Source organism: Thamnophis sirtalis, unplaced genomic scaffold (genome assembly GCF_051295495.1).
Source record: "Thamnophis sirtalis isolate CommonGarterSnake01/CBP01778 unplaced genomic scaffold, rThaSir2_p1.2 scaffold_6, whole genome shotgun sequence".
NCBI classification, from domain to species: domain Eukaryota; kingdom Metazoa; phylum Chordata; class Lepidosauria; order Squamata; family Natricidae; genus Thamnophis; species Thamnophis sirtalis.
This window is the reverse complement of record NW_028261386.1, coordinates 83,193,817-83,220,791: the sequence shown is the minus strand read 5'-3', so window position 1 is coordinate 83,220,791 and position 26,975 is coordinate 83,193,817. Positions and strand designations below refer to the sequence as shown.

The window sequence follows — 26,975 nt, the reverse complement described above, 5'->3', positions numbered from 1 at the left end:
CGTGTTTATTATTCAATGTTATATGCCCTGATCAAGCACAGTGAATATGTGATTGTATAGAATGAAAACATAATAAAATATACATTAAATAAAAAAACCTCCAAGAACTATAAAAAAAAACAAAAAAAAAACTGAAAAAATAATAAAAAGAATAGAAATAAAAAAAAAAAACTCATGCCCTCGTCCTTTCTCGCCTGGACTATTGTAACGCTCTCTACATGGGGCTGCCCTTGAAGAGCACCCGGAAGCTTCAACTGGTTCAGAATGCGGCTGTGCAGGTTGTCATGGGGGCACCCAGGTACTAACATGTTACATCCCTTTTAGGCGGCCTGCACTGGTTTGCGGTTGTCTTCCAGGTGCGATTCAAGGTACTAATTATGACCTTTAAAGTGCTCCATGGCTTAGGCCCAGGGTAACTGCGAGACCATCTACTGCCACCAGTAGCCTCTCATCGTCCAGTGCGATCCCACAGAGATGGCTTCCTCAGGGTGCCATTGGCCAGACAGTGTCAGCTAGTGACCCCCAGGGGGAGAGCCTTCTCTGTGGGAGCGCCTTCCCTCTGGAATGAGCTGCCCCCGGAGCTTTGTATAATCCCCGACCTCCGGTCCTTCCGACGCACCCTAAAAAGTTGGCTTTTCCAGCAAGCCAGCCTGGCCTGAACAAAACAAATCAAATTATTGATTACTGTTAATTTTAATTTTAATTCTTTTAAAAAAATGTGTCATTGTCAATTTTAATTGGGTTTGGGATATCCTATTTAATTTCTTTATAACTTTTGTATTATTTGTTTCTTTTAACGTTGTATGCTGCCCTGAGTCCTTGGGAGAAGGGCGGCATATAAATCGAATAAACCTAAACCTAAATGTTGCAAACTGCACTTTACTAAATGTTTTCAAACAAAAGTCGGACAGATATTTGTCAGAAATAATACAATTTGGATTTCCATTCTGCACATAGGATTCAGTAGTGGGATTGACTTATCTTTGCTACCGGTTTGCAAATGTGAGCGCACACGCCACCTTCTGCGCATATGCATTGCTTTCTACGCATGGGCAGAAGGTCATGCATTACATCGGGGTGGGTGGGCAGAGCCTCCATCAGCAGCTGCTACTGTTCGCTGAAAATCACCTCTGATATGAGTGCACTTGATGGCCTTATTACAGTCCCTTCTGTCCCCAATTCTGAATTCTGGAAAGTTTTTTGCGTTTTACCCCCTAAGGTTTTTTATTTTATTTTATTTTATTAGATGCACTTGGGGGGATATCAACAGAGATATTTATATCCATGGAAGAGTAGTATTTTTCTCTTGTTTATTTTAGCTCAATTACCCAAAACCAGGTGTCTTCCAAGTCTGTTGAAAGAATCTTGTTACCATTCTGAATGTAAATTCTGTGTCTGAAATCTCAACACATCTAAAGCACACCAATTTCCTATACGCTGCCATATCTCAGCAAAACAATAACACTAGATTTATAAGTATTACTTCAGGCTGATTGTAACCAAAACATATAATGGAGGCAGACTTATTTTCACAAAATAGGAGAGTTAATCTTTGGATGAACATATTTCAGTGAACACTTCAAGGAGGAAATCTTAACAACATAAATGACCTGTCTTCTATTTAAAAAAAGCTTTCTTATTTCATAAAGCCTTCTCTCTAATTTTACTTTCTTTACCCCATACCTCTTTCTCCCACAAAAATAACCAGCTACCTTACAATATCAATATTATTTTTGGTGTATGTATTGCTTGCTGCTCTCATTCTGTTAAAACCTTTGGAAACAGCTTTGGTTGTCCTGACCGATGATCTCTGGCGGGCCAGGGATAGAGGACATTCCTCTATCCTGGTGCTTCTTGACCTCTCAGCAGCCTTCGATACCATCGACCATGGTATCCTTCTGCGACACCTAGGGGAGGTGGGAGTGAGAGGCACCATTTTACAGTGGTTCTCCTCTTACCTCTCTAACAGGTCGCAGTCGGTGTTGGTCGGGGGAGGCAAAGGTCGACCCCTAGGCCCCTCAAATGTGGTGTGCCACAGGGTTCGGTCTTGTCCCCCCTCCTATTTAACATCTACATGAAGCCGCTGGGTGAGGTCATGCAACAGCACGGGTTAAAGTACCATCAATACGCAGATGATACTCAACTGTATCTTTCTGCCCCGTGCCAGCTCAGTGTAGCAGCGGATGTGATGTGCCGATGCCTGGAGGCTGTTAGGATCTGGATAGGGGTGAACAAACTTGTGCTCAATCCCGATAAGACTGAGTGGCTTTGGATGCTGCCCCCGAAGGACAGCTTAGACAGTCCATCCTTAACCCTGGGGGGTGAAAATTTACGCCCCTCAGAGAGGGTCCGCAATTTGAGGGTCCTCCTGGATTCACAGCTGACACTGGAACACCACTTGTCAGCTGTGACCAGGGGGGCCTTTGCCCAGATTCGTCTGGTGCACCAATTGCGGCCCTATTTGGATCGGGAGGCACTTCAAACGGTTACTCACGCCCTTGTCACCTCAAGTCTGGATTATTGCAACACGCTCTACATGGGGCTACCCTTGAAAAGCGTTCAGAGACTGCAGTTAGTCCAGAATGCGGCCGCGTGAGCGATATTGGGTGCACCGAGGTACACCCACGTTACACCTGTCCTCCGTGAGCTGCACTAGCTACCAATTGGTCTCCGGACGCAATTCAAGGTGTTGGTTATTACCTTTAAAGCCCTACATGGCTTAGGGCCAACGTACCTTCGAGACTGCCTACTGCCACATATCTCCCAGTGGCCAGTAAGATCCCACAGATTGGGCCTCCTTCAGATGCCGTCAGCCAGACAGTGTCGGCTGGCGGGCCCCCAGAGGAGAGCCTTCTCTGTGGCTGCTCTGACTCTTTGGAATCAGCTACCCCCAGAGATCCGGACCATACCCACTCTCATGGCCTTCAGGAAAGCTGTAAAAACATGGCTGTTCTGGCAGGCCTGGGGCTGTTGACCTCACTGTTGAGGTCCAGCCCCGATTAGAATGAATGTATGTGGTGTTGCAATTTTAAACCGTTTTTTTCTTCTCATTATGTGTTCGTTATGTGTCTTTTTTCCCCTCTTTTTTGTAAGCCGCCCGGAGTCCTTCGGGATTGGGCGGCATATAAATTTTATAAATAATAATAATAAATAACCTTATTTACTCCATACTAGAATGACAAAACTTTTTAAAAACATTATCTGATTCAAAAGCCAGACTGACTTTGGATGCTGACATAGTAAAAAAAAAAGTTATGTAAATGAACTTAAAACTACAATATTTTGAGCTGAATACTTTTTTTACATAAGTCTTGCATCATTTATTTAATTCAAAGCATTTAACGAATAGTTGTTCTATGTTATTATTAACATCAGTTAAAAATAATGCAGCATATTCATCATACTAATGTGCAATAACTAATAAATCTAGCATAGTAACTATTAGATTATTATAACTTGTGTTATTCATTTCATTCACATGAATCATGATGGATGTTTCTGATATTTACACATCATCAGACTAATTCTGTAGGAATTTCATACCAATTTATCATTTAGAGCATGTGTAATTATTTCACCAAAATTTCTGATATAATATAATATATTATACTCCATATAAAGGGAGTATTCCAGTGCATGAGCCAAGCTCATGAAAAATATTGTACAAGTATTGTCCTGAAATGTTATAGATAGTTTACTTTTAATAAATGTTCCATTCTCCCCCTCTTAAAATGTTATTTTTTTCTTTATGATTTATTTCCTCTCTGAAGCCAGAAAAAAACATGCTGTGAAAAAGTGTGTAGGAGCTGATAACTTAATGTTAAAGTTTCTTTTATTAGACAATAACTTACTTGGATCAAATGAAATATAACCTATTATTTCTGGAACATGTCTTTCCCAGTGAAATAACATGAGTGGAATTGCAAGGCAGAGTCGTTTGCAACCATTTCCAAATTAGGAATATGAATAATGATAGAAACATATTATTTTGTGAATCCTGTTGACAGTTCCTAAACCACAAACTAAGTCTTATGTATGCTTACAAAGTACAATATTTAATATATTGCATTTTATTCCAATTTAGATTTTTCACTTGGCTGAATCATGTTAGTTTAATTAGAAATAAAATTTGGTACATCAATAAGGAGTGATGTCTTTGGGCTTTTTGTATACATGAGATTTACCCCAAAAGAAATTCTACTGGTCTTTCAAATTGACATTATTTGGAATGTTTAGAATTGTGTAACCCAAGTGAGAAGAAAAAAAGATTACAAAGTGGCAAGAGCATCCTTGATTGTATTAAGTTGCTCCTTGAACAGTTCTGGGAGAGAAGACCAAGCTGCTTTAAGGTGCTGTGTTTATGGCTCCTGTATGCTCCAAAAATGCTTTTGGAGGCTGAATCTAAAGCATTGCACAGCCTCATTATCTAATAATATCTTGATAATATATCTTTTGAAATTTATAGGAATTTCTTGTATCCTCGCTGCTTTTTGAGCACTATAGATATTGAAGTGCTGTCTTCATTCTGTAACTACGTTAATGTCTTTAAATTTGCTGAGAATTATTGAATCCTTACACTCTGTTCCTTCTGTATTTTTCTGCAGGATGGGTCACTGGGCAACATTGATGATCTGGCTCAACAGTATGCAGATTACTATAATACCTGTTTTACCGATGTATGTGAAAGGATGGAAGAACTGCGTAAACGAAGGGTATCTCAAGACCTTGATATGGTAAGATGATGAGGAAGACTACTCATTTGCAAACTAAGAACCATTTTAGGTTTTCAGGAATGTCCCACAACAACAACAACCCTATGAGGTGGGTTGGGTTGAAAGAGAATAACTGGCTCAAAGTCACCCAGCCAGTCATGACTAAGACAAGACCAGAAATTACTGAGTTCCAGTCATCAGTTGCAGAGGTCTCTCCTGTGTCTAGTAATCTCCCTAAAATAGAGAGGTCATCCTCAATCATCCATAGGCATAGAACACATTCGGTTAGAGCAGGGGTGTCAAACTCAAGACCCGTGGGCCAAATCAGCCCATGGGGTGCTTGGATCTGGCCTGCAAGGCCACCCTGGAAACAGCATCTGAGTTAGAAGGTAACATTTCTGCTTGCCAAGATATTATCATAAATAGGCATAGTCTTTGCCCAAAAGAAATTCTACATCATCCAGCCAGATATCGCTGTGCAGCTACTCGCAACCTTCATTGCTAAGGTGAATTTAGTCATTCATCCAGACTAGGAACTAATTCTGCCACCATTCTGCCCCAGGCCCAAATCTGTATTAGAAAAGGATTGATATAATCTGAACAATAAACTACTGGAATTAAACAGAGGCATTCACAATCTTGGACAGTCTCCTAGTTTCTTTTGGCAGCTCACACTGATATCCAGGCAAATCAAGACTTGTATCAAGCTATCCTTTGAAACCATCTACAGGGGATTGAAGGTCAGTACACTAGAAATGCTGCTATCTCAGCTGCCCCCCCCCCAACATTAACATCTTCCTATAAAGCTACCATATAGTCCTCCATGCCCTTCTTATATCTCAGTTAGAGATGTAAGTTAGCTGGAGAAAAGTTATCAATAAATCTAGGTCTTTCTATGTAAGAATTCTACCTCAGGGATAGCTATGAATATGTCCCACTTAAAAAGGGCCTGGCTCAGAAGATTAAAATTAAATGAAGGCTCCTTTTCTACAGTGGAGATAGGACAGGCCTATTGGGCCAGATACAAGCCACACCCACCCCAGCAAAGGCAAAAAACATCCCAATACGAACCACAATACAATCCTGTTTGAACACCTGAGATAGGACATCCAGCCCACCAAGGTATTATCAGAAAAAATAATTGGGAACTATGTCAGTATTTGCAATCTGTAAACCAGGGTGAAATTCAGCAGATTCTGACAGGTTCCGGAGAACTGGTAGCGGAAATTTTGAGTAGTTTGGAGACCCAGCAAATGCCACCTCTGGCTGGCCCTAGAGTGGGATGGGAATGGGGATTTTGCAGTATCCTTCCCCTGCCACACCCACCAAGCCACGCCCACAGAACCGGTAGTAAAAAAATTGAATTTCACCACTGCTATAAACATATCTCTGCTGCCCACCTACATTTTCAAAAGTTGTTGTTTCTTTGAGTGATCTTTCTGACTTGTCATTCTCAACCATGGGGAAGAGTACTTTTCCCTCTCAGGGCAGTCATCATCAGAATATTTTCTATCCTAGCCTCCAGAATGACTACTTCAGAATGTTCAGCACTAATATAGAAAAATGATTTTTGGGATAAGTCCATTCTCTAGTCAAGGTGTGGTAGAAAAAATAATAAATTTTGAAGTTTAATTTCTAATCCATAGACAAGTTGAGTGGTACAATTTCAATGGTGATTGTAAGAGCAGAGCAAAGAAGCATCACTAATCAGTAAAATAGTAGATCAAGATTGTATGTGTGTGCCTCTGTGTTTTCAATTGCTCTCTCAAATAAAGTGCATAGTCTAACTTAATTCTCCATAGTGAGCGGGGAGGAGTATCCAGAATGGGTTGACCTTGTCCTCTCATGATTGGATGAATCAGATAAGCTCTTTGGGCAACGCCCCCTGGCCAGCAGGACTTCCCCATATTTTGACTCATCCACTCAATGGAAAGGTTGCACCACTCTGGACTTCCAGTAATTTACAAAGGATTAAGGAAAATAAACTTGGACCCAGTGAATCCTGCCTCCCTACATCGCACACAGCCTCCTCCTGCAAGGACTGGACTGCCACAAGCCTCCTGGGGCGGCACGCTGCCCTGGCCACTGAGTGAAACGGAGTCACTCAGTGAGGACCTTTGCCGGGCAAGCAGGAGGATGGGGCACATGCTTCCTAGAGGCAGCCCTTGCCGCAGAGGCTTCTCAGGAGCAGAAGCACTCCTCCGCTCCCCTCAGGGGTTGACCCACGAGGGTTGTTAAAACGCCCTGGAAAGCCTGCGCTGGCAGCTATCACCAGTGGACAAGGTGAGAGTCGGAAAGGTTCAGAAAGAGCTGTGGGAGGCAGGGGGAGGCGAGAGCGGCAGCGGCAGCCGCATGGCAAGCCTGCAAAGGCAAAAGCCATTTCCATGTGCTCCAGCAAAGAGGAGCCTTTTGAATTTGGAGCCGGGGGCCATCTTGAAACCACGTGGTCCAAGATGGCGCCCCCCAGCAGCTCAGAGGGGGCCTGCAGGAGCCCAGCTCTCAGCCCTCCAGCAACACCACCACCGGAGGCTCTGAGGAGCCTTTAAAAAGGTGAGAAACCATCACAGAGGCATTAGCCAAGGGCAGGGGAGGCAGCAAAGGGCCAAAAGGAGGTTTATCAAGGAGGTTAAAGAGGCAGGCGGTGGATCAATCCCCCCCCAAGCCTACCTCCTAGATGAATCACAGAGGCAGCTGCCACAAGGCTTGCAGGAAGAACCCCCCCCCCAACCTGAGAACTTCGCCCAGGGGAAGATCCCCTTCGGCTTGTCCTCCGGTGTTACAGCAATCTTGCCTAACGATGTATGCAAGCCCATTTCTGTCCCTTTCTGACTGCCAAGTAAAAGGAGAAGGCTTCCCCCTTAATAACACTCTCCTTTAAGTAGGAGAAAGAGAGGGGGGTGAGAAGGTCCTCAGAAGGAGACCACAGTTAATGGCCAGCAGCTCTTAGTAGCAAAAGCTGTGTTTTTTGTGGCTAATTCTTGAGGGCGGGGCTATGGTATTTGCCCCGCAGAGCCATTTGGGAAGAAGGGGGAGGAGAGGCCCCACGTGGCCCAAGCTGGCAGCCCCCTGCAGCCTGGAAAAACACAAGCAGAGGGGGGAGGAGTAATCAGCCCGGCTGCTAAAGGCTGCAGCTCTCAATGGAGGGACAGAAGAGCCTCCAATCAGGTTAGAGATTACCCCTGAAGGCCTTCCAAGGGTGGGGGTAACTAGGCAAAGAGCAAAATACAATGCAATACAATACTATGCAATACAATAGCAGAGTGGGAAGGGACCTTGCAGGTCTTCTAGCCCAACCCCCTGCCTAGGCAGGAAATCCTATACCATTTCAGACAAATGGCTATCCAACATCTTCTTAAAAACTTACACAGTTGGGGCATTCACAACGTCTGGAGGCAGGTTGTTCCACTGATTAATTGTTCTAACTGTCAGGAAATTTCTCCTCAGTTCTAAGTTGCTTCTCTCCTTGATTAGTTTCCACCCATTGCTTCTTGTTCTGCACTCAAGTGCCTTGGAGAATAGTTTGACTCTCTCTTCTCTGTGGCAACTCCAGAGATATTGGAACACTGCTAACACGTCTCCCCTAGTCCTTCCTTTCAGTAAACTAGACCTACCCAGTTCCTGCAACCATTCTTCATAGGCTTTAGCCTCCAGTCCCCTGATCCCCTCTGGCTCTTCTCTGCACTCTCCCTAGAGTCTCCACATCCTTTCTACATCATGGTGACCAAACTGAATGCAGAATTCCAAGTGTGGCCTTACCAAGGCCTTATAAAGGGGAATTAACACTTCACGGGAGCTTGATTCTATTCCTCTGTTTATGCAGCCGAAAACTGTGTTGGTCTTCCTGGCAGCTGGTGCACACTGCTGGCTCATATTAAAGGGTTGTCCACTAGGACTCCAAGATCCCCTTCACAGTTACTACTGTGGAACAAGGTATTCTGTACCTGTGCACTTTATTTTCGTTGCCTAAAGGTAGAACCTTTCTTCATTGAATCTCATTTTCTTAGGCAGTGCCCAATGTTCAAGTGTATCAAGATCCTTCTGTATCTTTAGCCTGTATTCTGGAGTGTTGGCTATTCCTGCCAGCTTGGGATCATCTGCAAATCTGATGAGTCCCCCCACCGATCAGCATTTAACAAACAGAGAGCTAACAGTCATTCTGGCTCCTTCTCATGACCGCTTGAGATAACAGCAGTACTTAAAGAAACAGTACTACTATCATGGCATATATATTGCTAACCCAACTGTTAGCTTACACACCTAACACCTTCATTCAAATCACTGATGAAGATGTTGAAGAGTACTGGGCCCAACACAGAGCCTTGGGGTACTCCACTGCATTCTTCCCTCCATGAAGAGGCAGTTCCATCGAGGAGTACAGGTGTGTGTGGTTGGTCAGCCAGTTACAAGCCATCTGGTGTGACAATGTCAGAACCCACATTCTTCTACTTTATCTAGTAGTAGGTTATGGTCTACCTTATCAGAAGTCCAAGTTAACTATATCAATGGCATTCCTATGGTCCACTAGTGTTGTCACTGTATCTAAGAAGGCAATATGGCTAGTTTGGCATGATCTGTTTTTGACAAACCCATGTTGGCTTTGGGCCCTTGATCTGTTTTTCTCCCTTTCTGAAGAGGGGAATCACATCAGTAATCCTATAGTAGTTCTCTGGTACTCCAGGATCTCTGATAGATATAGTTCAGTTGTTTGGAGATCTCGTCTGCCAGTTCCTTCAGATCCCTGGGGTGTAACCCATCCGGTCCTGGGAATTGGACTTTGGCTAAGGTAGACAGGTGCTCACCTACCATTTCTTCCCTATCTCATCTTGGGATCCTAATCTGATTTTTGGGGTGCTGTTCTTGATAGGTTGGACTGTTTATCCCTTCGGGTAAAGATAGATGCCAAGCATGAGTTAAATAGTTCTGCTTTACCCCTGCTGCTTGTCACCTTCTGGCCACTTTCTCCCAGCAAGGGACCAATTGTTTCCTTAATCTTTCTTGGTTTTAACAGGCGGGAAGATGCCCCCTTTTGTATTTTATTTTATTTTGTTGTTGTTGTTGTTGTTGTTGTTATTTTGCCTTTGCAACAGGCCTTTCTTTATTGTGAGCCTTAGCTTCCCTCACTTCATCTTTACACGCACTCTAGTGGCTGCTCATTAAACTCTGTCTGTGTTTACATTCAGAATATCTCTGCGCTAATCCTAGCCATAGAATCATAGCACCCTTATGGCCGGGGAAAAAGGGTCAGACAGGCCAGTCCCCATTCCAGAACCCACCACAAATTCAGAATGGGATGTCCAACTATGAGAGATCGCAGAAGCACCTCAGATAGCCTATGAATTTGGACAGCATTCACTGAGGGCAGAACATATAGCAGGGGTGGGGAACATCAGAGCCGACTGGCTCAGCTAGATCGAGGTGGACGATTTGGAGCGGAAGCTGCAGCCAGCAATCTTCAAGGAGCTGGCGGAGTGCTTCGGACGCCCGGAGGTCAACTTATTCACCACGCCCCTCAATGCTCAGCTCCTGAGGTTCTTCTCCAGGTACCAGACACGGGGGGGCAGAATGGGTGGCCGTTCTGTGAAGCCCCTGGCCCAGGGGTCATCAGTGTGCCTTTCCGCCCTTACCCTTGATCCCCAGGGTCATATGGAAAATCCTTATGAGGGGGCGGAAGGGGTTCTGTTGGCGCCTCACTGGCCCCGGAGGCCGTGGTTTGCAGATCTCCAGTCGCTTTCAGCGGAGAGGCCCTGGAGAATCCCCCGGGAGGGGATATCCCTTAACCAGGGGTCGCTGGAGCACCCAGACCTTCAATGGCTCCAGCTGACCGCTTAGCTCTTGAGCGGAGCATCCTGGGGAAAGACCTCTTCCCCCCAGGGTGATGAAGACTATCCAGACTGCCCACACACCCTCCACAGAGCGTATCTATGGCTCCATGTGGCGGGCCTTTGCCTCATGGTGTACTTCCCTGGGGTACAATCCTATCCAGGCCTCAGTGCCTCAGATTCTGGACCTCCTCCAGGCAGGCTGGGACAGAGGGTTAGCTTCTAACACGATTAGGAGACAGGTTTCAGCCATCTCGCCAGTTCTCCTGTGTGGTAGGAACCAGAGCTTGACTCACCATCCTATGGTCAGGCAATTCCTCAAGGGGGCTTCCAACCCCAAACCGCACATGGTGTTCAGGTACCCTTCCTAGGACTTACACAGGGTAGGGGATGCTCCAACAGGCGCTCCGTTTGAGCCTTTACGAACAGTTTCCCTTAAGTTCCTGATTCTTACGGTGGCCTTTCTGGTGGCCATCATCTCTGCCAGGCAGATATACAAACTGCAAGCTCTGTCCACCAGGGAGGATCTCTGCATCTTCCACCAAGACAGGGTGGGGTTACGTCCTTCATCCCCAGGGTGGGCCCCTGCTTCCATTGAGCCCAGGAACTGATTTGCCCAACTTCTGTCCAGACCGTTCCCACCCATTGGAAAAGAAGTGGCACACTCTGGGCGTAAGGAGGGGTCTGAGGATTTACCTCAGGAGAACCAGGCCAAACAGGAAATCCGAAGCTCTGTTTGTCTCCTTCCAACCAGGGTCCTGGGTAACAAGGTGACTTCCACCACAATAGGCAGGTGGTTGCGAACCTGCATTGCCACTGCATACCAATCGCAGGGCTTACAGACACCAATCATATCACAGCTCACTCCACGCGGAGCGCAGCCACGTCCAGGGCCTGGGCCACACAGACAGCCCTGTCCGAAATCTGCAGGGCAGCCACGTGGGCTTTCCCCTCTCCCTTTGCTAGGAACTATAAACTGGACTCTTTTGCCTCGGCAGAAGCTCTTTGCCCGCAGGGTGTTGCAGGCGGTTCACAGGGTGGGGCCCACGCCTCAACTGGCATGAGTGGGGGACATGGGGCCTCACGGGTCTCCCTCCCTAGGGACGTGCATTCTGGATACTCCTCCCCCCTCACTATGGAGAAAGGGCGTTGGTACTTACCTGATACGCCTCTTCTCATAGTGCGGGGAAGAGTATCCAGTCCCTCCCTGACTATGTTTGTACGACTAAGTGTTATGTTCATTGTTTTATGAAGTTATATAAATATTGATGTTGAAGACTATAAAAGCTAAGAACTGAATTAAGAGTCTGGAGTGAATGGTGCAAGGAGTCGGATGGAGCTCTTCGTCAAATATGGGGAAGTCCTGCTGCCTAGGGGGCGTTGCCCAAAGAACTTATCTGACTCATCCAATCATGAGAGGACAAGGTCAACTCATTCTGGATACTCCTCCCCCCACTATGAGAAGAGGCATATCAGGTAAGTACCAACGCCCTTTCTCCTGAATTGAGCATCTTATTTATTTTGCTGCTCTGAAAGAGAGTGCAGCATTGTTGTAAAACACCATCCGTGTGACAGGCCTTTAACTGTTGCTTGAATGATGGCCTTATTTCTTGTTGGCTTGCTTATACAAATTCACTTTTAGAAATGGACGCTATATGAGATGCAAGACCTGAGCAAGCCTGGCTGGCCTTAAGCCATTTTTTTTTTACTTCCAGGGCAAATAACATTCTTTGTCATCTCCCACACAGCTGAGAAATGGTGTCTATTCTTTTAGGAAGTTGCAAAACTAATCTACACATGAAATCTATAGCACGATACGGCTCAGATTTCTAGTGATAAAAAACAAAAAGAATATGAAGGACTAAGCCAGAACCCATTATTAAAACAAGAACTTTGTATATTTGCACACTAAACTAATAAGCTGTTTTAAAAATAGCTCTGAATTAGTTAAAGGGATTTTTCCTCCATAAAGACAATTCATTTACTTTCTCCAAAGGTAGAGAAAGTCCCAAATTCTCTTGGTAGAGCCATAATTTATACCAAAGCCCTCATTTGTTGAGATCAACAAATAAACAAAAGGCTGACTCTTTCCATTAAAAGAATGTAATTAAAAGCCTACTCACTGGCAGGCTGTTATGTTGTCTAAATAACTAGTTGTAGCATGCAGGGAGCCTCTGTCATTATTACAAAATCACTGTAAACCTCACATTAGGGCAACTCCCCTACCCCCAAAGCTTAAGCTCAAAGGTTTATTGATTTTAGTGCAGCAAGCCCCAACTTGGGTGATCCCAGCTATGCCAGGGAAAATTGGTAGACTTTCTAGCCAGAGTGATCAGTTTTGACAGTGGTAGTCCAAACTTTTGAAGAATTCTAGTTTGGGATAAATTGATCTAATTCAGAGATGAAAGACCTCTTTCTGAATCCAGCAGATACAGCAGTTCTATCTTATCTTCCCAACCTGCCATGCAATGGCCACTTTAGATAACACCTCTTACTGATGATGTTATTTGCCTCCTAGGCATGTAAGGCATGTCCTTGCAATTTCTTTGGTGTTAATGTAGCCTATTTTATGGATAGAGAACTCCCTTCAATTTAGCCAGATGGGTTTAATTTGCTTCACATCTTTGTTCAGCTGAGCAAGTGGGAAAAGCCTTGTGAGTTGAATTAGTGGACATCAAAGATGGAAAGCAATTAGATACTTGGACCTTAACAAAGGCAAGCGGGAATGATTGAGAGCTCTTCTTTGCATGGGGAAAGAGTGATTAGAAGAAAAAGATAGCAGGTGCTGGTATACCCACAGTATATTATGTGTCAAGTATTTCAAGCGGTCATTCAACCAGGCTATCATCCCTGTTGGGCTCAGAACAAAATCTGCATAACTCAAAAGTAATATCTTCACTGTTATTTTTATCAGCGTTCCGGAACTTGATTATCTGTGTTTGCTCTACCTAGTCTTGCAGCATGAAGTGGGTGAAACTTTAGCCCCAGTGAAGAAACTTTTCTTCATCATTTCATCTCTCCTGGAGCATGTCCCAGTCTTCTCCCTTACTCTGTATGTATGGATTTAGTACGGAGGTCTCAAACTGGTGTCCCGCAGGCCAGATGTGTCACGTGCAGGCCATGCCCACCCCAGCTCAGCGGAAAAACGTAATATGTCACGTGATGGCAATGTAACGCTGCGAGTTTGACACTCATGGTTTAGTACATTTGCATGTGGCCAATTATATCCATTTAATGAAACCCATTTCTTACCTCGACTATTAGATTATCATTGCACAAGAGACAGCTGGTATGATTCTCCAGTCTGGTCTCTGGGATTTATATCGTGGCTTCTACACCCATGCAGCATCTTGTTCCTAATATCCTAAAGAAAGTTCTTTGGTAATAACTCTGTCTTCCTTCCCCACATACATCGTCTAAACATAAGGCAGCTTCCATTTTTCTCCACTTCTCTTCTGAAGACTGCAGAAGTAGCATTGTTAGGCTTCTTTTGGAGATTATCTTATCGTGACATCTCAGACTTTCTTTGCTTTACAGGCTGATGTGTTGGGTGTGATCATTGAACTGAATGACCCCAAGAGCTGTATTTGAAAACAACATTGCATAAATTTTCTTCTACCGTCAGACAGCAGTCTCTGTGTTTGATTTGTTTGGACAAAGAAGGTGGCACAACTCTGTCCCAGTGCCAATGTTTATTAAGCAAGCCTGTTGTACCAGAGCCACCCATTTTTTTAGCGCTTCTGTAAAAGCAATTTCTCAGTTGACTTGCAGCTAAATGAGTACCACACGTTATTTTATAATGCTCTATTTGTAAATCCCTAGGTTCCAGTCATACATAGCCAAGGTACTCATCCATAGCAAAACTTATTTGCAGAAGGAGCCAAACTAACACTAATCAGGCTAGTGTCAGTGTCAAATTTCAAACAAATGGTATCCTTTTAAGTTTTGTACAACTTGACAATAAAAAGCATTTTTCCTAGTTGCTTTTCTCATCCATTACCTGGCAAGGCTTTAAGAAATTAGACCATCTGAGCACAACAACTTAAGCCTCTTCTGAGAATGAGGGTGTCAGAGGTGGTATTCAACAGGTTCTGACCAGTTCTGGAAAAACAATAGCAGAATTTTTGAGTAGTTCAGAGAACTGGTAAATACCACCTCTGACTGGCCCCACCCCCATCTATTCTCTACCTCCCAAGTCCCAGCTGATTGGGAGGAAATGGAGATTTTACAGGATCCTTCTCCTGCCACGCCCACCAAGCCATGCCCACAGAATCGCTAGAAAAAAAATTGAATCCCACCAGTGGTGGGTGTATTAGCATGGCATCATGGTTAAAATGTGGAGTGCTACTAAAGAGACACTGGTTCTAGTCCAATCTCAACCACTGAGACTGCTTTGTGTTGTTGCTGTTGTGGGAAATAAATAGAAAAAGCATTACCTACACTATTCCTGGAGAAAAGTTGGGGTATGACTCCAGTAAAAAGATAAGTAAGCAATACATTGCTGCTGTTGCTTCTTTGTTATCTTCATGAAATGGGGTTGACTTCTGTGAGACTGACTAGCATAACTACCTGCAGAGTTGGCAAAGATAGAGTAGAGTAGAATAGAATAGGATAGGATAGGATAGGATAGGATAGGATAGGATAGGATAGGATAGGATAGGATAGGATAGGATAGGATATTCTTTATTGGCCAAATGTGATTGAACACACAAGGAATTTGTCTTTGGTGCATAAGCTCTCAATGTACATAAAATATATAATTCATAAATCAGATGGATATGGTATACATTGTGACCCACGGTCTTCAGTGTTAATTGTTTATCCTTGGGCATTAAGGGTTGTATGCTGAGGTTGTGTGTTACAATTTTGTGCTTTTTAAACCCTTATTCACTGCCAGAGCATGTGATGGGCAGCCGTATAAACCAAATAAATCAAGAAAGCAAGTTTGGCATCATGAAGAGTTCTGCTTTATTTTTGTATCACTTTCTAATGTTGCTAAACATCAAGCAATCTTGGCAGCAATTCAACAATATCTCTGTCAAAGCAAGAGGCATATGAGGGATGAGTAGAGGGTAACAGTTTGAAGGGTTAAACATGATGGTTCACATTTTTCCTCCATACCTAGAGCATCTTTGCCTCTTCCCGTTCTTTTCATTGGATGATGAAGAGATATGTGTGAAATATCCTGAGGCTATTCTTTAAATGGCTGATGAACTAAACAGTGAAAAGTAACAAAGATGGAAGGTACCTTGGAGGTCATCTAGTCCAACCCCATGCTCACACAAGAAACTTGAACTAGGGATTCGAACTGCTGAACTGCCAACAACTGATCAACAAGCTTAGTGACTTAGCCACCGAGCCACCTGAAACATTTCAGAACAGTGTACTTAAAACAATGTCAAAGTACTTGCAGCCTCAAAGAGTGCAGGGAGAGGTCAAGAGTTGAAATAGAATGTCAGTACAGGGAGGAAGAAGATAAAAAAGATATGCCAGTTCCTCTTTTTCCTTCGGTAACTCATCTGCATAGGAAGCTGTGCATGAGCAGGTTCATTTCTCAAAGTGAAGGTTTGCTACGTAGAATTGCAGCCCTCTGAATACTGACCAGCCCAATTATTAAACATACACCATCCATGGAGAAACCATGGAGATAGCTAGATGTTATTTATGCTGTTGAATTGATCTCGAAATGTACCCCAAAAGCAGATTGGCAACCAGGGTAGATTAGAAAGAAGACATGTCACATGAACATGCTGAGGTATGCCCCTCAGTGCCTGTTTTGTTGCATTCTGGATTACTTCCAAGTAATTTTCAGGGCATCCACATGTGTGTTGTAGTAGTTGAAATTTTAGATGAATACCATTTAATATTTTATTGTAGCAACAGATAACATAATATGGAACCCAAATTGTGCAGGTTGCAGAATTGATACAGTGCCATAATGTAGGAAATCTGTTACCTGTATCTCCAGATCTACAATTTACTGTGGACCTTACACATTTCTTAAGAGGTCCCTAAGGCATGTGTGAATAAGTGCACCAGCGTGCCTACCGTCTCCGTCCTACTGTCCTATTTACATGTACTCTTTTTATGTGTTTATGGCTATGTTTTGCTTATTTATATCCATTTATTTGTGCCATTTTTTCATGTGTTTTCATACTTGTTTTCTTGTACTTGTTGATAAATAAATAAATAATAAATAAATAAATAAATAAATAAATAAATAAATTTGCTCACTACGTCACTAGAAATTAATCATTTAAGGCAGACCATAAGAATTGGCACTGGAAGATAGTGTCAGAGATATGGCATGATTACAAATCTCATAGGCCAAGTATTCAAGCAAGATCATTTTTTTCCTCTTAAGATTGATATAAATGAATACCGTAGTTCCTCCCTTGCCTTTTTAATTCTGAATTTTAATTGTTTTATTCTTGCTTTAACTTTTTATTATAGATAGATAGATAGATAGATGATAGATAGATATTATATATTATATATTATATATTATATATTATATATTATATATTATATATTATATAATATATATATATATATATATATATATATATATATATATATATATATATATATATATATATATATATATATATATATATATATATATATATATAATTATTGCAACAACAGAATTGTATCACAGCGGCCAGTTGTTCCGCCGGATTTGGCATTGGTCACTAGTCGGGTCCCACCCAGGGGCCTAGGACACCGTAACGTATTTTCGCAATATGCGTGCAGATCCAAGCAGTGCGGCTTTTTGCATTTGACTGATGGTGATTTTGTCAATTTTTAACTGTTTTAAATGTAATTCCAGTGCTTTTGGAATAGCACCCAATGTGCCAATTACCACTGGAATTACCACTGCTGGTTTGTGCCATAGACGTTGAATTTCGATTTTTAAGTCCTGGTATTTTGCGATTTTTTCATGTTCCTTCTCGGCGACCCTGCTATCACCTGGTATTGCGATGTCTATGATTGTGACCTTATTTTTCTCAACCAGTGTGATGTCTGGTGTATTATCCGCCAGTATTTTGTCCGTTTGTATACGGAAATCCCACAAGATCTTGACCATCTGATTTTCGGTGACTTTTTCAGGCTGATGTTCCCACTAGTTTGTTGCTGTTTTAATATTATAATTTTTGCACAAATTCCAATGGATCATTTGTGCTACTGAATTGTGCCGCAATTTATAATCAGTCTGCGCGATTTTTTTACAGCAGCTGAGTATGTGATCAACAGTTTCATCAGCTTCTTTGCAAAGTCTGCATTTGGCATCATCAGAGGATTTTTCGATTTTGGCCTTAATGGCATTTGTGCGGATAGCTTGTTCTTGCGCAGCCAGGATTAGTGACTCTGTTTCTTTCTTTAATGTACCTGTTGTTAACCATAACCAAGTTTGTTCACTGTCCACTTTATCTTTTATTTTTCCCAGAAATTGGCCATGCAGTGCTTTGTTCTGCCAACTCTCCATTCTTGATTTTATCACATCTTTTCTGTATTCTTGTTTCGTCTGTTGGGCCTTCAGTAGATTTATGTTCTTTACTTCGATTAATAGATGTTCTTGACTTTCTTTTAAATAATCAGCCAGTGCATGTTTTTCTTCTTCAACTGTCTGCTTCACTTGTGATAATCCTCTGCCACCTGATTTTCGGGGCAGATATAGTCTATCAGTATCACCACGTGGATGTAAACTGTAGTGCATTGTTATTAGTTTCCTGGTTTTTCGGTCCAAAAGGTCCAAATCAGCTTGTTTCCAGTTAACTATGCCAGCTGTGTATCTTATAACTGGTATTGCCCAGGTATTTATGGCCTTGATTGTATTTCCACCATTCAATTTAGATTTCAAAATTTTCCTAACTCTGTTGGTGTACTCTCGCCTGACAATAGTTTTTACTTCTCCATGCTTGATGTTATCCAACTGCAGAATGCCTAAGTATTTGTAGGCTTCATTTTCTTTGCATTTAATTAATTGGCCATTGGGCATTTCAATTCCCTCACATGCAGTGATTCTGTCCCTTTTTATGGATACAGTGGCGCATTTTCCCATGCCAAACTGCATTGAAATATCGGTGCTGAATACTCGGACTGTGTTTGTCAGTGATTGGATTTCTATTTCTGACTTTCCATAGAGTTTCAAATCATCCATATATAGTAAATGCAAAAAATTTTCAGCTTCTTTGGCTGTTTGGTAGCCTAATTTCATTATTTTTTTTTAAGATTACTGATAGTGGGATCATTACGATGATGAAGAGAAGAGGTGAAAGTGAATCACCCTGGAAAATTCTAATATCATTTTATCAATTAGGAGCTGATCTTTTGTGCCCCTGCTCCTTCTTTTGTTGCCTTTTTGCTCTACTGGCAAGATGTTGTTTGTTTCCAAATAATCCATCATGTTATCTGCAATAATGCCTGTGAGTAATTTGAAGGTTGTTGGCAAGCATGTTATTGGTCTGTAGTTTTCAGGTGTTGTTCCTTTAGTTTCATCTTTCTGAATCAAGTATGTTTTTCCAGTTGTCAACCATTCATCAATTTGGCCTTTTTGTAAAATTTCATTCAGTTGCCTGGCCAATATTGCATGTAAACTGGTCAGATATTTGAGCCAGAAACCATGTAATTGGTCCTTTCCAGGTGATGTCCAATTCTTTACCTTTTTTTACTCGATTTTTGACCATCTCAGTTGTTATTTCTAACACTTGCATTTGTTTGTTGCCAATGTTTTTCTCAAAGTCATGTATCCACTTTGTTTCCTTATTGTAGTCCTTTGCATTTTCCCACAATTCTTTCCAGAATTCAACTGTGGCCTGTTTTTCTGGTTTTTCACTTTTGGTGTCACCATTCACATTAAGACTTTGATAAAAACGCCGTTGGTCTGATCGAAATTGCTGATTTTGTTTATATTGGATGATTCATGCCTCATATCTTTCAATTTTTCTAGCTGTTGCTGTTATCTGCTGTTTTACAATCTCTACAGCTTCATTGATGTTTCTTGTATCCAATCTATATCTTCTGATTAGCCGATCTATGATTTTGTTGTTTTTAAGCCGTTGCTCATGCATGTTCTTTAAGTTACTAGCATCTGCCCTTAATTTTTTGACTTTTTGTTCTAATCGGATTTTCCACTTTGTCTTTGATGCTTTTTCTGTTGTGTGACTAGGTACTTTGATTTTAATGCCTAGTTCATTAGTGACTATTACAGCTGCGCTGTACATTAACTGGTTCGTTTCCAAGATGGATCTCGATTCAATTGTTGAAAACACTGCATTAACCATTTTCATGATAGGGGCCAAAATTTTCTTAGGCACAATCATTATTATTATTATGCAATTGTATCACAGCGGCCAGTTGTTTCACCGGATTTGGCATTGGTTACTAGTCGGGCCCCACCCAGGGGCCTAGGACGTCGTAACGTATTTTCGTAATATGTGTGCAGATCCAAGCAGTGCGGCTTTTTGCATTTGACTGATGGTGATTTTGTCCATTTTTAATTGTTTTAAATGTAATTCCAGTGCTTTTGGAATAGCACCCAGTGTGCCAATTACCACTGGAATTACCACTGCTGGTTTGTGCCATAGTCGTTGAATTTCGATTTTTAAGTCCTGGTATCTTGCGATTTTTTCATGTTCCTTCTCGGCGACCCTGCTATCACCTGGTATTGCGATGTCTATGATTGTGACCTTATTTTTCTCAACCAGTGTGATGTCTGGTGTATTATGCGCCAGTATTTTGTCGGTTTGTATACGGAAATCCCACAAGATCTTGACCATCTGATTTTCGGTGACTTTTTCAGGCTGATGTTCCCACCAGTTTGTTGCTGTTTTAATATTATAATTTTTGCACAAATTCCAATGGATCATTTGTGCTACTGAATTGTGCCGCAATTTATAATCAGTCTGCGCGATTTTTTTACAGCAGCTGAGTATGTGATCAACAGTTTCATCAGCTTCTTTGCAAAGTCTGCATTTGGCATCATCAGAGGATTTTTCAATTTTGGCCTTAATGGCATTTGTGCGGATAGCTTGTTCTTGCGCAGCCAGGATTAGTGACTCTGTTTCTTTCTTTAATGTACCTGTTTTTAACCATAACCAAGTTTGTTCACTGTCCACTTTATCTTTTATTTTTTCCAGAAATTGACCATGCAGTGCTTTGTTCTGCCAACTCTCCATTCTTGATTTTATCACATCTTTTCTGTATTCTTGTTTTGTCTGTTGGGCCTTCAGTAGATTTTTGTTCTTTACTTCGATTAATAGATGTTCTTGACTTTCTTTTAAATAATCAGCCAGTGCATGTTTTTCCTCTTCAACTGTTTGCTTCACTTGTAATAATCCTCTGCCACCTGATTTTCGGGGCAGATATAGTCTATCAGTATCACCACGTGGATGTAAACTGTAGTGCATTGTCATTAGTTTCCTGGTTTTTCGGTCCAAAAGGTCCAAATCAGCTTGTTTCCAGTTAACTATGCCAGCTGTGTATCTTATAACTGGTATTGCCCAGGTATTTATGGCCTTGATTGTATTTCCACCATTCAATTTAGATTTCAAAATTTTCCTAACTCTGTTGGTGTACTCTCGCCTGACAATAGTTTTTACTTCTCCATGCTTGATGTTATCCAACTGCAGAATGCCTAAGTATTTGTAGGCTTCATTTTCTTTGCATTTAATTAGTTGGCCATTGGGCATTTCAATTCCCTCAGATGCAGTGATTTTGCCCCTTTTTATGGATACAGTGGCGCATTTTTCCATGCCAAACTGCATTGAAATATCGGTGCTGAATACTCGGACTGTGTTTGTCAATGATTGGATTTCTATTTCTGACTTTCCATAGAGTTTCAAATCATCCATATATAGTAAATGCGAAATTTTTTCAGCTTTTTTGGCTGTTTGGTAGCCTAATTTCATTTTTTTTAAGATTACTGATAGTGGGATCATTGCGATGATGAAGAGAAGAGGTGAAAGTGAATCACCCTGGAAAATTCCTCGCTTGATATTAACCATTCCGTAGCTCTCATTCCCTACTGCCAACTCAGTTTTCCATTGTTTCATTGCCTTTTCAGTAAAGGATGTAATATTTTTGCTAATGCCAGTTGTTTCTAAGCATTTTATGATCCAACTATGTGGCAGTGAGTCAAATGCCTTTTTTGTAATCAATCCAGACCATATTCAAGTTCGTTTTTCTGTTCTTACAATTTTCTAATATCATTTTATCAATTAGAAGCTGATCTTTTGTGCCCCTGCTCCTTCTTTTGTTGCCTTTTTGCTCTACTGGCAAGATGTTGTTTGTTTCCAAATAATCCATCATGTTATCTGCAATAATGCCTGTGAGTAATTTGAAGGTTGTTGGCAAGCATGTTATTGGTCTATAGTTTTCAGGTGTTGTTCCTTTAGTTGGATCTTTTTGAATCAAGTATGTTTTTCCAGTTGTCAACCATTCATCAATTTGGCCCTTTTGTAAAATTTCATTCAGTTGCCTGGCTAATATTGCATGTAAACTGGTCAGATATTTGAGCCAGAAACCATGTAATTGGTCCTTTCCAGGTGATGTCCAATTCTTTACCTTTTTAACTCGATTTTTGATCATCTCAGTTGTTATTTCTAATACTTGCATTTGTTTGTTGCCAATGCTTTTCTCAAAATCATGTATCCACTTTGCTTCCTTGTTGTAGTCCTTTGCATTTTCCCACAATTCTTTCCAGAATTCAACTGTGGCCTGCTTTTCTGGTTTTTCACTTTTGGTGTCACGATTCACATTAAGACTTTGATAAAAACAACGTTGGTCTGATCGAAATTGCTGATTTTGTTTATATTGGATGATTCGTGCCTCATATCTTTCAATTTTTCTAGCTGTTGCTGTTATCCGCTGTTTTACAATCTCTACAGCTTCATTGATGTTTCTTGTATCCAATCTATATCTTCTGATTAGCCGATCTATGATTTTGTTGTTTTTAAGCCGTTGCTCATGCATGTTCTTTAAGTTACTAGCATCTGCCCTTAATTATTATTATTATTATTATTATTATTATTATTATTATTATTATTATTATTATTTAATGGATTTATAGGCCGCCCAATCCCGGAGGAATCCTGGCAGCTTACAGAACAAAGAAAATAATTAGTAAAAATACAGGAAGATTTAAAACATCACCATGCACCCAATCTAATCGGGGCTGGACCTCAGTAATGAAGTCAACAGCCCCAGGCCTGCCGGAATAGCCAGGTTTTAACGGCTTTTCGGAAGGCCATGAGAGTGGGTAATGTCCGGATCTCTGAGGGTAGTTCATTCCATAGGGTCGGAGCGGCCACAGAGAAGGCCCTCCTCCAGGGAGCCGCCAGCTGACACTGCCTGGTTGACGGCACCTGAAGGAGGCCCACCCTGTGCGATCTCACCGGCCGTTGGGAGGTATGCGGCAGTAGGCGGTCTCGCAGGTATCCTGGTCCTAAGCCATGTAGGGCTTTAAAGGTAATGACCAGCACCTTGAATTGCGATCGGAGACCAATAGGAAGCCAATGCAGCTTGCGGAGGATAGGTGTAACGTTGGTATATCTTGGATTCAGATCTTGATTCCGCACAAGTGGTGCACGCAAGTTCGAATAGCTGGGACTGATAATGGTTTGGGAGGGAGAGATCCTCATTCTCTCTTCCCCTCCTGCGAGGCCCGGGAAAGTGCAAAAAAGGGTCCAAAGTCTAGGGTGGTTGAGGGGGGGCGGAGGGGGGGGAGAGGCGACAGTTCGAAGGGGTGCTGGATCCTTGTCCGCGTCTTCTCCGTCTTCCGTTGTCTCACTCTGTAAGGGGCGTATGACATGAGGCAAAACGCAAAAGCTGCTAACATACCAGAAGGTCTTCATAGTGGTTGCAACGATGGTGTAGTCCGAAAAGTAAAATGGAAGAGGAGAGGAAGTGAGGCTCTGGCCGGAGCCAGGAATGGTGGCAGCTGGGGGGGCGATTGCTTGATTCCCAAGCGCACCGCCTTCCTGAACTGACGGCGCCGAAGACAAGATGGTACAAGAAACAGCGCCGTCGAGGAGGCGTTCCTGGGCTAGCAGCAGACGGCGGCAACCGCAGTAGCAGAGGCCAGACGCAGGGTCCCAAAAGCCGAGGTTGAGACAGTCAAAGCGTCGGGCGGTGAAAAGCCCTGCAGCGGCAGCGGCATGGCAGAAGAGAGGCCGCAGCGGGAAAGGAGGAGAGGGGGCACCCGGGACAGCAACTGCGGCGGCAGACAGAGCCAGCAGCCCAGACCCGAAGCACATCGCCATAACTCACCGTCCCCCTCGAGGCAACGGAGCACAGCCCGTCGCCTCAGCACAGCCTGGCATAAGCCCAATGGTTCCCAGCGGCAATGGGATCGAGATGGTCACTGAGGGCAGCAACACTGTCCGAGGGCCGCCCGAAAGCAGCGTCCTTCCAGGTAGTTGCCTCTCTGGGTCCTCTAGATGTTGACCTCACGCAGGAACCCCTTTTCTGCAATTTCCAGGCTTTAGTTCCATGAAGCTTTTGTTATTTTGTCTTTCTCAAAGCCTGAGCGACAAAGCTTAGGCAGCCATCTTCCTTCTTTCTTTCTTTCTTTCTTTCTTTCTTTCTTTCTTTCTTTCTTTCTTTCTTTTATGTTTTTAAGTCTATTTATATACTCTCAAGTTGCTCTAAGAGAGAGCTGAGCAGTCTCTAAATATAATATAAGAATGAATGAATGAATAAAAATACCCGTATCCACATTTTTAATTCATTACCACTGAAGTCCTACAGATACTTGCTCAAACTAAGTTTCACTCAACTCATTTTTAGTTCAGGGGGTTCATTTCTATCTCTTTCTATACCAGGGGTCGGCAAACTTAAACACTCAAAGAGCTATTTGGACCCGTTTCCCACAGAAAAGAAAACACCGGCAGCCACAAAGGTCCTAACCGGAAGCCCCCTGTTCGATTCTGGAGCTGACCGAAAGTTCATTTCCCCCACCATAGAGTCTCTCCATACTTTTTCCTCTACCTGTCATAACCGAAAGCCCTATCAATTGTGGAGACAACTGGAAAACCCTCCCCATGCCATAGAGTCTTCTCCTGGCACACTGTGCTTCTCTCCCCCACTCCATCGGAAGCTCCTCTCAAAATTGTGGCGCCGACCGGTGACGGAGCAGCAGCAGAGGGAGGAAAGAGCCACATGCGGCTCTAGAGCCGCAGTTTGCTGACCCCTGTTCTAGACTATACATTGGTCATATGAGTAAAATTTTCTTAATCTTATGGCTGTTTACACAGCAGAAATAGACCAAGGGCCTGTGGAGATCGTCAGTGGGGTGTGTCCCACTGGATTGGCCCTGGTCTTGAGAAGCATTTTCAGCGTCTCCAATTTAGTTGATACTCAGAAGTGTTTACCAATAAAGCAGAATATTTGTAGTTCAAGATTGAAATGAATGGTCCTTGCTGCTTTCTGAGCTTGGTTGTTTTCTTGCAGACACTTCATTACCCAAACTAGGTAACATCATCAGTTTGGGTAAGGAAATATCTGCAAGAAAATAACCAAACTCAGAGAGCATCAAGGTTCCCTCAGAAATGTTTACATTTGAAACCATTCATTCATTCATTCATTTAGTTTCAGATTGTCCTGAAATGCTGCCTAGTCTATCTCCCTAGTGTTATCTTCGGTTGATAACTGAAGTTGTTGTGATAAGATTTAAAATAGTTGTATGCAAAAATGGCTTAGCTTCGTCATAGCTTTGTTTAGGTGATTTTTATCTACTCTTACATGCTTGCTCCTCTTTGCTTAATGCAGTATATTATATGTGTTATGTTTTGTAGGAAATTGCAATATTCAGATTTATTTCGCTTCTAAATTTCTAAACAGTCTACATAAATTCCAATTTTAATATTATGCCTGGCCACAAATGCTGAAGATGTGATATAGCAGCATTGGTCTAAATTTGTGAGGCTGTTCCTTTTGAAAGTAGAATCATATCAGCATTGTTTTAAGCGTATGATACCATTCTTTTAAAAATATCTTTAACCTTGTATATCAATGAATGATATCTGTGGTACTGCTGTTTTATGTCTGCTGGTCCATCAATTCAATAGGCCTCATTCCTGAATAGATAAGATTGCTCTTTCAATGTATTGAGCCTCAGATTGTCTTCTAGAGATCAAAGGTTTGGGCTTATTTTCCAGCATAGTGTTACATGGATGTTACCAAATGACACTTCAGCATTTTCTATATGTTAAATCTTTGGAATTAGCTTACTTCACATACATTGTAATAAATGTCTTCTTCCAGATAGAATAGAATAGAATAGAATAGAATAGAATAGAATAGAATAGAATAGAATAGAATAGAATAGAATTCTTTATTGGCCAAGTGCGATTGGACACACAAGCAATTTGTCTTTGGTGCATAGGCTCTCAGTGTACATAAAGAAAAATAAAATAGAATGCATTCATCAAGAATCATAAGATACAACATGAATTGTATTTAAAATTCAAGTCACCCCCTTTCCTCTGGTCTTCCTTTTTTTGAGATGTTTTTTAAATGCAGAGAGGAAATGAATCACATTTATAATTAATATTTTTTATGCTAGAAGTCAGAGTCAAAATGCCATCTACAGCACTACTTAACATGGACAGGACTTGTTTTCCGTTGTAGCTGCATATAATTACATAGATACTTCTGATTTATATTTCCCATTCTTTTAAAATATAGCCAAAACAATAGAAATCCTTTATCTGGTTTGTCCCATTCATGTTGTAATGATATGAATTCTAGAAAAGTGTAATTCACAGTTCTACCTCTCAACAAAAATAAATAGATGCTGCTTAGAATTGTCTTTGTTATACCCTCCTTAAATTAAAAAAAAACATAGAATAAAGCATCTAGATGCATGGTACATGCATTTTTACTTCAGACTGACTTGAGCTGGGAAATTCTTTTTTAAAGATGAAGCATAAATCTACACATTATCAACGTTAGTTTTTGCATAACACACCACAGAAAGTTTGCACTACACTAAGCACAAAGGCAGCACTTCCCCTGAGACCAAGAGTGCATCTGTATGCCAGGAGCAGCTTCCAGACCTTGCAAAAGATGTTGATGCTTTCATTGTTGAAAGAGAGGGCCTCCATTGTGTTCTTGCAAGGTGTGCAGCTCCTTGCTCTGAAATTATCAGGAAAGGGTACATCTGTTTGCAAAACACTGCAGGGTAAGAACAGATGTGCATTCCTGCCATTTCTAGTGAGCAGGGAAAAGCATCCCTCTATATGAAGACAGCGGGTCAGAGAAGGCCTGTCTTAACATACTCACTGCACAATAGGGGGTAAAGAACACATCTCCAGTTTCTATAATGGAATCCCTTTAAATATATACATTTAAAGGAAAACTGAAAATCTAGCTTTCCTGATTGCAAATGCCAGTAGAAGCTTGGCATATCTCTTTGGAAGGCTTTGCATAGACCTAACCT

At 42.1% G+C, this 26,975-nt stretch overlaps 1 protein-coding gene across 4 annotated transcripts in view; it reads left to right on the top strand.

Annotated features, from left to right (window-relative positions):
* SASH1 (SAM and SH3 domain containing 1) overlaps positions 1–26,975 on the top strand; it is a 209,807-nt gene that overhangs the window by 56,670 nt on the left and 126,162 nt on the right. For all 4 annotated transcript variants that reach the window (XM_087718312.1, XM_087718314.1, XM_087718313.1 and 1 more), the window contains exon 2: positions 4,605–4,733. In XM_087718312.1, coding sequence (XP_087574438.1) covers positions 4,605–4,733 — 129 coding nt within the window. The remainder of the gene's footprint in view (positions 1–4,604; positions 4,734–26,975) is intronic.